This window comes from Barbus barbus, assembly GCF_936440315.1.
Source record: "Barbus barbus genome assembly, chromosome: 19".
In the NCBI taxonomy this organism is placed as follows: Eukaryota; Metazoa; Chordata; class Actinopteri; order Cypriniformes; family Cyprinidae; genus Barbus; species Barbus barbus.
The window spans coordinates 21,939,589-21,951,169 of record NC_136747.1 but is presented as its reverse complement, the minus strand read 5'-3'; the positions used below and the strand labels follow the sequence as shown (position 1 = coordinate 21,951,169).

The following is an 11,581-nucleotide window of genomic DNA, read 5'->3' as shown; positions in this document are numbered from 1 at the left end:
GTCAGTGTTTTTCCATGAAAAATACTAGTTTTACTAGTACATGATATTAAAAAAACAAAGTACAACTATTTTTACAATTATTCTTATTATTGTGTTAGTGTGATGTGTGGTAGTGCTTGATCCTGAACTACTTCTTTCACTGTAGATGTGTATTGCTGCTGTTTGTGTTTTGTGTCCAAGTAGTTTGGACAGGAGCACTGTTGGTGCGGATTCAAACTGTAACTCAGATTGATGACAGCTCTGTTCAACAGACGCGGAGGTGAAATTTAATTGCCTGACACTTCTCTGAAAGGTATGTACAGTAAGGATGCCTAGGACTAAATAATTGTGTAGGAGTGGATGGACACACACGCACAAATGAGGCCCCTCGGGCAGCATTTTTTTATATATATAAAAGTGAACGTGACACTGGAGAATTGTCTCTTTCAGCCATGTCCTTCCCTTGAGCTAGACACAGGCACGTTGCTTTAGTCAAAAGGTCATTAAATAAGGTTAAAAATAAATTAATCTAATTTGCATATTTGTGTATGTTTTATGCTTATATGCTGAGTATTGCTTCATTAGCGAAATGCTAATGTCAAGGAATGTGTGCATCACATTTGAAGTTTAATGAGTTGTTTAGATCTATTAAAACATAAAAATGTAAAAGTATGTGTGTATAAAGTGTGGTGTATCAGATCCCTTTCTAGTCTTCTGGGTCTTGATGATGACCTTCCTTTTGACCCTCGTCTGTCATCCCAAATCCATCCGCATGAGCACATAAACGCGATGCACACAAAACCAAAAAGCAGAGCATTATGAATATATCATATATTAGATATGAATCATGCATACAAAGTTACAAATAAACATGAAAATAATATGCTGCAGTCAAAACTGCTAACAGTATGCACATAGATCTCAGTTTTACACATTCATAGAATATATTTTATTTTACCAAAAAAGTTTTTTCCACACACACGCACGCACAATTTTATATATGTATTTATATTCATAATATACTATATATTTAATTGATTTTTTTGTCTTTTCTGATGAGGTTTTTTAGGTATACGTATTGCTCCCCTGGAATGAATGCCTTTCACTTCTCTATTCTATCTCTTTCTTTTTCTCTTTTTGACTTTCAGTCTCAAAAGTAGTTCATTATAATTATTATCCCATCGTAACAATATTAAGACCGTTAATATGGTAAATAAATCAATATTTATATGAAGACTTAACTACTTGTACACTTACGGTTACAATGAAAAATTCCACAGGTCTAAATATTAACAATCTTTGTAAAAACTAAAAAATGTCATAATAATAATAATAGTCGTCACACTCTCGCAGAATTAACACATGCTTGACACTGAATGACATCGTGAAATATAGTGTCAGCATGTGCAAGAAAAAAATCACAGTTTAAGTTCATTAATCGAAAGGAAATAAATTAAAATGGATAATTGTGCAAAAACAAAATACCTTGATAAAAATGTATAATGTATAAGTTAACCCAGCAATAACAATTAGCATAATAATAATAAAAAAAAAACATCAACTATATTGGAATGCTAAATAAGTTACAGGCATAACCTGATGATAAAGCACTGGAATTGAAAGAGCTCGAAGAACTGAAAGATCACCATCACACACATCGAGTATTTCAACATGAATCAATAAGAAGTGCGGATGGAATTCTGTTACTCAAGCCACCATATTCAAAAATGAGAAAAAAGAGGATGTATTGCCTTCTTATTCAATTCTTTGTCGTCTTGCAAGCAGAGCTTGTTTTGTTTCTCAGCCCTTTCTTGCTCTTTTTTGCCCTCCCCATTCCTTCTTTCCTTCCAATTCTTTCCTTTTTTTCCCCTGTCACTCTCTTCCCTCCCCCCTCCAGCCTTTCGTTACACAGGTGTTGTTCTCCTGTTGAGAGTGTTAGTGTTTGAACTGTCTCCTTTACCAAGCCGATCCAAGGTTCCCAGCCCTCGATCCCTCTCCATGGTGGCGGAGGAGCCGGCGGACAGCGGTGCCTGCTGGGGGCCGGAGGAAGACGAGGTGTTGAGGGTGGCGTTGGCTGACGCAGCCAGGTTCGACTTGGAGAGAGATGGCAGTGTTCCCGTCATGAGCGCTCCTCCGCCACCCTCCTTCGTCGGAAAGTAATTGTGCAGCTGGTAGAGTGTGGCACGGTCGACTGTGCCGTACATGGGCGGCTTACCTTCCCTGCCGAGGGTGTACATGGATATATCCCCCATGCCTCCTCCGGAGTGCGTGTGCGGATTGGGAAGCGTGGCTACCGAAAAGGGTGGCGGCCCGGCGGCCAGGGGTGGGCCGAAGTTCTTGGGAGCGATGGCGGAGGTGGGGGACTGCTCGCGGGAGCGGGTCGGCTCCGCTGTGGAGCGCGAGCTTGAGCGGGAGGAGCGCCGGCGGAAGCGGTATCCCGGCAGGCGTAACACGGCAGAGGTCGTGCTGCGGAAGAGGTCAGTGCGTGAGCGGCAGCGCAGTTCTTTGTTGCGCTCGATGTAGATGTTGACGGCCAGAACACCCACCACTTCTGCCAGGATGAACGACAGGCCGCCGAAGTAGAAGGACCAGCCATAGGAATAGTGCCACTTCTTGTCCTCGTCCTTTTTGGGAGAGATGTCGCTGAGCGCCGCCGAGATGTATACGATGACGCCTATGATGTTGCTCAGGCCTGGATCAATTCAAGACAAAATGTATTTTTTTGTTTGTTTGTGTAGGTCAGCAGTTTTATTTTTAATCCAAAGCAAGGATTCAAACACTTTGGGGTGAATTCACTGAAATTCAACAGAATTGTACCTGTGCAATTGTTGATGCCATAGTTTGTTGAAACTGAATTTTGTTTATAAAATCTCTAATCATGGCAGCCAAATATAAATTACACCAAGCTAATAGTGCTAACTTGAATAATGTGCTATAATAAACAAATGAGGTGTGATTTTCTGAAAAGATTGACAATGGATTAAATGTTGACATTTAATAATTTTGAATATTTAATACATTGATTTAAATAATTACATTTGATTTTTTTAATATAAAATCAAGACATTTAAATCATATACTTATGGTATTTATTAATATTTTGAATTAAATAATTTTTATATTTTAAGTTTCATTTTAGTTTTAGTAAAAAAAAAAAAATTTTGTTGTTGTCATTTTATTGAGCTTTTTTTTTTTTTCATTTAGTTTTAGTAATTTTAGTACTTCAACTTTTTTATTTCAGTTACTTGCCAATATGACATTTTTTAAGTTTTTAATCTAATGTTTATTATTTATTTATTTTTTCAGTTTTATTTTGATTAACAAAAATATTTTTTAATACCTTTAGTTTTACAGAAGTTCTAGTTAACAATAACAACACTGATATAATTTGCTGGATTGTAGGTTAGTGATTAAGATATATGGAAATATGGCATAAGAAAGCGTCAAAAAAAAGTTGAGTGAATTCATCCCATCACAAATTACTGTAAACTGGGATCTTAGAACTATCATAATGAGACATATTACCTGCTACTACAAACAAAATGCCTGCTCCCAAAATGATGTGTCTTTTGGTCTTGTAGAACCGACTAGAAGCCACACACACTCCACCTAGCAGCAATAATATGGCACTGAGGATCGGAAATATACTGGAGGCCCTGACTACACCTGAGAAGAAAAAAATAAAACAGAGACAACAAATGCATTGGTTTTTCCCATACTCCTGTATTTATAATGTGTTATAGTCCATAAAACATGCACAAATCAACACTCCTGACTCACGTAAAAGGTACTCTGCAGCATCCTGGTCATAATCAGCATCATCTGGGAAATGATTAATCTGGGAACATACTCCTCTCTTCAGTCCTAAAGAGAATCAAAGAGAAACTTGCTTGGGTGAATTTGTTTGAGTTCAACCTGCAACATTTTTCAGTCCAGTCTCCCCTAATCATTTCCCATCTTATTTCTCAATGTCCCTATAAATAAAACTGACAAAAGGCTAAAAGAAAAAAAAAGGTGTTTGAATGGAGTTCAGTCAAACAGTCTGTGAGGTGTTTTGTTGGAAATGGATTCAGAGTAGATGTCAATGGCTGTGAGTCACCCCAGGTCAAAGGCGTCATGCAGTGCTCTCCTGTGTGATATAAACCATTCACTTTAGACAACATGTTGGTGCAATATGCCCAGTGACTCCCAGTGCTTGCTGTTTCCATTTCATGCTACAATATGGCCAACGAGAATGTTTAATGCCTTTGTGTGCCAAGAATCTTGGAGAATTCTGTGTGGATAAAAAAACGTTTTTTAAGACCAAGGATGACCAAGATGACCAAGAAGGCATTAATATTTATATGAAACTGTTTTACCTTTGGGTTTTCATTGGGAATCTACATTATTTAAATAATTTTGTATGCATGCATATAGTGCGACCAATGTAGTTCGATTCATGAGAAAATTACTCTTTTGAACCACTTCTTTTTATCAAAGAATCACAAACTCATGAGTAACTGGTTTGAATCTTTGACAGAATGATTTAGTTCTGTTATTGAATCACACACTTAGATGACAATGTGTAGAGGCTTTTGCAACAGAATTCTTATTGCAAAAAGTATTAATATTTTATACGTAATATGTGACCCTGGACCACCAAACCAGTCGTAAGTAGCACGGGTATATTTGTAGCAATAACCAGTAATACATTGTATGGGTCAAAATTATCGTTTTTTCTTTTATGCCAAAAATTATTAAGATATTAAGTAAAGATCATGTTCAATTAAGATATTTTGTACATTCCCTACCGTAAATATATCAACACTTCATTTTGGGCAGTAATACGCATTGCTAAGTACTTAATTTAGACAACTTTAAAGGTGATTTTCTCAATATTAAAATTTTATTTTTTGCACCCTCAGATTCCAGAATTTCAAATATTTGTATCTCAGGCAAATATTGTCCTATCCTAACAAACCATACATCAATGGAAAGCTATTTATTCAGCTTTTTTCAGATGATGTATAATTCTCAATTTCAAAAAAATTGAAACGTATGATTGGTTTTATATATATAGTGGACAGTGCCATTTTGTAAGAAACACTGTTAGTAAAGTAAAGAATTTCCCTTAAAAATCAGATCAGTTTGCGCTATATAAAGCAGAGAACCAAAGTGAGCAATATAATAAGTCAAAATGACTTTGTTTTTGTCTGGTTTGATTATGCTGCAAATGCAATGAGAGAGCAGCATGGCACCTTTGACCTGCGATGACTCACCACATAATCATAGACATTGACATGTACTCTTCTAGGTTTCTAATGCAAATGGAAACAATACAGCCCATTTTTGTTTCATACCTGTCTCTTGAGACCTGGCTAGAGCAACTACTGTTAAAACAACTAGCTTAACATGGATACCCTGCATTGCAGAGCGCAATGGTTAAAAGGATCTGGAGGCAGCGCTTCCCACAATGCTTTTGATAACTTTAAAGTAACCCTAAAGCTAGACAGTGAAATCAGTTTGTGTTAGGGTTGTGACTCAGTGCCCTGGTGTTGTTTCCTCTGTAACAAGCAGCTTCCTATATCTAAAAAAATTACTTCATGTCCTAACATAAGTTTTTTTAAGAGTGAATAAATATGACTGCAGTCAGGAAGAAACAACTGAACTCTTAAAAAGAGTTGAAGCTGATTGTGATCATGTGATAAAATTTCAAAGAGTATTTGTATCCTTAATATTTTTTTGTAGTCGTTTTGGAAGAAGCAGTAAGGCATTTGAGGCCATGTTATTTTGTGAATATAGTCACCTCACTGCTTATTTCTGCAATGCTTTGATTCTGATTCCTTTTAAATTGCAATTTAAATGTCGTAAAAGACTGAAAAAATAAATAATGTTAAAATTATGGACTTGGGAGCAGTACTTTTGATTTAGGACATTAATACTTTTATTCAGCAAGGATACAGTAAATTGATGAAAAGTAAAAGATATTTACAGTGTTACAATGTTTCTATTTCAAATAAATGAAAATTCTTTCTAGTTATTAAAGAATCCTGGAGAAAAATCATGGTTTCTACAAAACATATAAAGCAGCTCAACTGTTTTTATTATTAATAATAATAATACATGTTTCTTAAGCATCAAATCAGCTTTTTAGAATGATTTTTGAAGGATCATGTTACACTGAAAACTAGAATTATGGCTCCTGAAAATTCAGCTTTGCCATCACAGGAATAAATTACATTTTAAAATATATATGACTAAAAAAAAAAACCTGTTATTTTAAAATGTAAAAATATTTTCACAATATTACTGATTTACTGTATTTTTTATCAAATAAATGCAGACTTGATGAGCACAAGAGACTTATTTCAAAAACATAAAAAAATCTTACTGACCCCAACTATCTTTCCCGACAGGTTCATTCAATGGTTATACATAAAATGTACTTGAAAAAGCTCTTGAACACTTAAACAGCTCCTCTAAAAATTCTATTAAATGGCATTGATCAAAATAGAGCTGCAAAAATGAACTTGAATGTTAGGTCGGTCGTCCAGACTGTGTAACACAATCTCAAACTGCACAGGTGGGCACCTCCTTCATGCATCATTTCCTCCTTACATACATACATGGCCCACTCCTTCGCCCCCACACACAAACACAGCCGTTCACTTACCTTCCAGGCAGCAAATCCTCCAGAGGCCGGAGTGGGTGAGGGCTCCGGGATCCTTCTTGTCCTTGTTGTGGGGGTCATCCTGAGAGGAGTTGGCAGTGCTGTTGCAGATAAAGGCCCGAGCGTACAGCCAGTAGTCCGTGCCAATGGCCACGGTCATCAAGGCGAAGGCTGCGAATGCTCCCACAGTGGTGAGAAGCACCTGAATTCCCCGCTCGCACCACACCATGGCTGGAGTCGTGAACAGAAACACGGTTAAATGAGCAGCTAACAGAGTGTGAACTGAAAGCTGGGTGAGGTGGACAGTGTTAAAAGATGGGTATGAATCAAAAACATGAAGAAAGATTGTAATCGGAGCCCAAGGTTACAGGAAGAAGTAGATGAGATGAATGTGTGATCCTGCAGAACATATCAAGTGTTGGGAGATCAGTTGCATTTTGTGAGGACATGTGGAGCCAAGATGCACAAATGACATCAGCGTGTCCAAATATAAGATCATGAGCAAATGCCAATGCAACATCTGAATATACATTAAAGAAACAGAGAGGTCAAAAAAGTCATAGCTTTTAGATCATAACCAAACTGCTCACAGTCCCATTGGGCACGTAGTTGCCAGGCAGTAATTGTGAACAGTCACGAGACAGTTGTAACTGAGCATTTCTTTGCATGGATAGATCTTTTATAAGGAGCAGTTCAAGCATGTTGATGTGGATAACGATATTTAGGGATATGGTCCAATGCTTCCTTGCAGTAGAGTAGCTTGTTTCTGATTAATAAAGCTAAATATGTCCAGTGAATGTTTACTGCAAAAAATAAATAGCTGAAACAAAATCTCTGATCAGTGAATCTAAAATAGATATCAGACAGTGCTATATTACAGAGCATATGAGTGCAATCATGTGACTGACATTTTATGTTTAATGAAACACGGATACAAATGAGATTGAATATACATGGCCACCATTTCCTAACTATGGACAATTAAATCTTCTTTTTATAACCAAATTATTAATTGACAGAAAACAAAAATAGCTTAAAAAAATTACATACATACATTTATACTGTTCAAATCTACCTGGCCCTACGTGAAAAATGAATTGCCCCATCCTGTTAAATCATGAAAGAACTGTGACTAAACACATTATTTTAGGAAGCTGAGTTAAATTTCACTACCACACCCAGGCCTGATTACTGCCAGACCTGTTGAATCAAGAAATCACTTAAATAGAACCTGTCTGACAGATGAGAAATAAAGTAGTTAAAATTTATTGGTCTGGAAAGGGTTATGAAGCCATTTCTAAGGCTTTGGGACTCCAGCGAACCATGGTCAGAGCCATTATCCACAAATGGAGAAAACTTGGAACAGTGGTGAACCTTCCCAGGAGTGGCCGGCCTTTTAAAATTACTCTAAGAGTACAACAACGACTCATCCAGGAGGTCATAAAAGAACCCAGAACAACATCTAAAGAACTGCAGGCCTCACTTGCCTCAATTAAGGTCATTGTTCATGATTAAACAATAAGAAAGAGACTGGGCAAAAACGGCATACATGGGAGAGTTCCAAGCTAAAATCCATTGCTGACCAAAAAGAACACAAAGGCTCGTCTCACATTTGCCAAAAAATATATTGATTATCCTCAAGACTTTTGGGCAAATATTCTGTGGACCGATGAGACAAAAGTTGAACTTTTTGGAAGGTGTGTGTAGTGTTGTTTTTGGCGGCCTGTTTTAATTTTAGTTTTAGTCTAGTCTTTGTGTGAAGCTGTCATTTTAGTTTTTATTAGTTTTAGTCACGTTCATACTCTTTTTAGTCTAGTCACGTTTCAGTCAACTAAAAGTCTGAGCATTTAAGTCTTATTTTAGTCAGAATTATCCATGACTATTTTCGTCTAGTTTTAGTCGACGAAAACTGATGGCATTTTAGTCTAGTTTTAGTTGACGAAAACTGATGAGATTTAGTCTGAAAATTGTATTTTAGTCTCTTTTTAGTAATACAATTCTATTTAACCCAGTCAATATAGTATAAGTACCTAGTAGTATAGACGAAACCAAAATTTTATTTTAGCCAAACCCATTTCAAACAAGGTTATCTTATTATATTATTGTTACCTTATAGACTCAAGAATACATCCATTCCAGACACGGAAGACGCTCTGATTTGAATTTACAACATTTATTTTACCAACCAAACATGTTAGAAGTACACACACACATCTCCCAAAGAGAACCCCAGCTGGCCGACCATCGGTCCCTTTCTCTGTGTCAGACTTAACTTTGTTGTCGTCTTCTAAATAATGCCGCGAGTGGGGCTTGAGGAAGTGACGTCGCCTGCATCTGCGCAGTGCGACCTGATGCAGCCCCTGAAGTGAGACACAGGAAACAGAAATACTGCAAAATAATAAAAATAACGCGACTACACGAGACGAAATAACGTTATAACATTTTGTTTTGTCTCATTTTGGTCAACGAAAATGAAGAGACATTTTAGCATAGTTTTTATTTTGTAAACAACATTTAGTCTCGTTTTTATTCGTCAACAATTTTGCATTATACATTTAATTATAGTCATGGTCACATGACCAGCATTTATGTTGCGTCTCGTCTCGTTTTCGTCACGTGATAAAGGTTCGTTGACGACGATATTTAGTCATATTTTTCGGTGACGAAAGCAACACTAGGTGTGTGTCCAGTTACATCTGGCATAAAACCAACAGAGCATTTCATAAAAAGAACATCATGCCAGCAGTCAAACATGGTGGTGGTAGTGTGATGGTCTGGGGCTGCTTTGCAGCTTCAGGACCTGGACGACTTGCCATAATTGATGGAACCATGGATTCTGCACTCTATCAGAAAATCCTGAAGGAGAATGTCCGGCCGTCATTTTGTGACCTCAAGCTCAAGCGCACTTGAGTTATGCAGCAGAACAATGATCCGAAACTCACCAGCAAGTCCACCTCTGAATGGCTCAATAAAAACAAAATTAAGGTTTTGGACTTAAATCTGATTGAGATGCTGTGGCATGACCTTAAACAGTCCATTCATGCTGGAAAACCCTAAAATGTAGATGAATTAAAACAATTCTGCAAAGAAGAGTGGGCCAAAATTCCTCCAAAGCGATGTGAAAGACTCATTGCCAGTTATCGCAAACGTTTGATTGCAGTTGTTGCTGCAAAGGGTGGCCAGTTATTAGGTTTAAGGGGCAATTACTTTTTCACATAGGACCAGGCAGGTTTAGACAGCTTTTTCCCCTTAATAAATAAAATCATTATTTAAAAACTGCATTTTATATTTACTCATGTTATCTTTGTGTAATATTAAAATTTGTTTGATGATCTGAATCATTTAAGTGTGACAAACATGCAAAAAAAAAAAAGGAAGGGGCAAAAACAGTTTCACAGCACTGAATATATAGAATCTCAACAGATTTATTATTATTGTTATTATTCTGCAATTCAAGGTTCTTTTTCTATCGATTAGTTAGCTCAAATGTTTCATTACAATATATCTTACAATAATGTCTTGATCTGAGTGACATGAAAGTAGCACCGGCATGTTACCATGGACAACAGTCAAATATTAAACAAAAACATTTTACAGCTTAGTTTCCACAATTGACCGATCAAGTTTTCCAAAAAGAGAGTTGAGTAACAAACAAACACAATGAACTCAATCATGAGAAACCAAGCAGAACGCATAAACTAAGACTGACAATGAACACTTTTGGAACGTCTGCAAGAAAGTTCCCCGATAAGACAACAGCAAGCTGAAAATGATGCCGTCATCCAGCAAAACCCGTTCAGACTCTCACTCAAGAGAATTTCACTAAACATGATAACAAGCATAAGACACGGTGGTCTCTGCAGAGCACCGGCGGCCATTAATGAGATCCGATTACCTGGAGGAATGTGTCTTCCCTTCCCATCCATCCCTGCAGCTCTCCGGTCCTTGTCACTGAAGATTGTACCGACCAGAGCGTCCAAGCAGCATCCATCGACTGTTATCCCTCGCTCTTTCTCCCCCCCCCCCTCTTTCACGCTCCCCTCCGCTCACTCACTCTCTCTCTCTCTTTCTTTCTTTCTTTCTCTCTCCCCCTGTCTCCTGCCCGTGGGTGGGTGTAGATTTTCTAGGTTTCGCTGCTTTTCTCCTCTTAGAGAGATTTCATGGCAGGAATCCTACTGCGTCTCCTCCTGAAGAGAAACAAACAATGACAACAGAGCTGAAAGAGACAGAACATGTTTAAGGTGCACGCTGGAGAAAAAAAAAACAGCTTGAGGTTGCATTCTTGCCATTAAATGATTATTATCATGACGGCAGTATATGTATTTGATCCAAGCGAGCAGTGAATCTAGATGGTTATATCGCCCATACATCCATGGGAAGAGCGAGGGATATATAACGAAAAAGAGAATAGAGAGAAAGCAAGACAGAGCGTGCGCCATTCTGTCACCATGGCAACAGCGCATTCTGAAGTCGAGAACAGAACAGGATGGTGTGTGTGATGTTGGTGAGTGAGGTGATGCTAGTGTGTGTGTGTGTGTGTGTGTGTGTGTGTGTGTGGTGGTGGTGGTGGTGGTGGGTGTATTCATCATAACATACCTAGTGATTTGCCAAACCCTCGACTGTCATGGATGTTCAGAACGCACCTGGCGGGTGGCTTCGATCAGCGCTCTTTTCTGGCCGTATGGTGAGGCGGTAATGACATGCACAGTGAGGACAGCTGATCTGTCCCCCCATGACAAGCTCAGACTCTAATAGGCAGTTACTTAGAGTTCTGTTCTGTATGTTCAGAGTCTTGTCACTCATGCTCATTCTCAGAAACCGGAAACCAAATGGTAACAAACACCATAGCTGAACACACACAAAGGATGATAAATACCATGAGATAAACACATGAAAAGTCCTCCAGAAATATACAAATGAAAAGTTCTCACTTAAATTTATTTGTGTGTGTGT

At 37.8% G+C, this 11,581-nt stretch overlaps 1 protein-coding gene across 1 annotated transcript; it reads right to left on the bottom strand.

Annotated features, from left to right (window-relative positions):
- Positions 1 to 1,883: 1,883 nt before the first annotated feature.
- On the bottom strand, positions 1,884 to 10,617 carry LOC306884799 (voltage-dependent calcium channel gamma-4 subunit-like; the record flags this gene model as incomplete). The annotated part of the gene is made up of 5 exons (XM_079440995.1): positions 10,524 to 10,617; positions 6,632 to 6,859; positions 3,760 to 3,843; positions 3,505 to 3,645; positions 1,884 to 2,671 (listed from the first exon to the last, which is right to left on the bottom strand). The coding sequence occupies exons 1-5, from the start codon at positions 10,552 to 10,554 to the stop codon at positions 1,884 to 1,886; spliced, it is 1,272 nt and encodes a 423-aa protein (XP_079297121.1). The 5' UTR covers positions 10,555 to 10,617.
- Between the last annotated feature and the right edge of the window lie 964 nt (positions 10,618 to 11,581).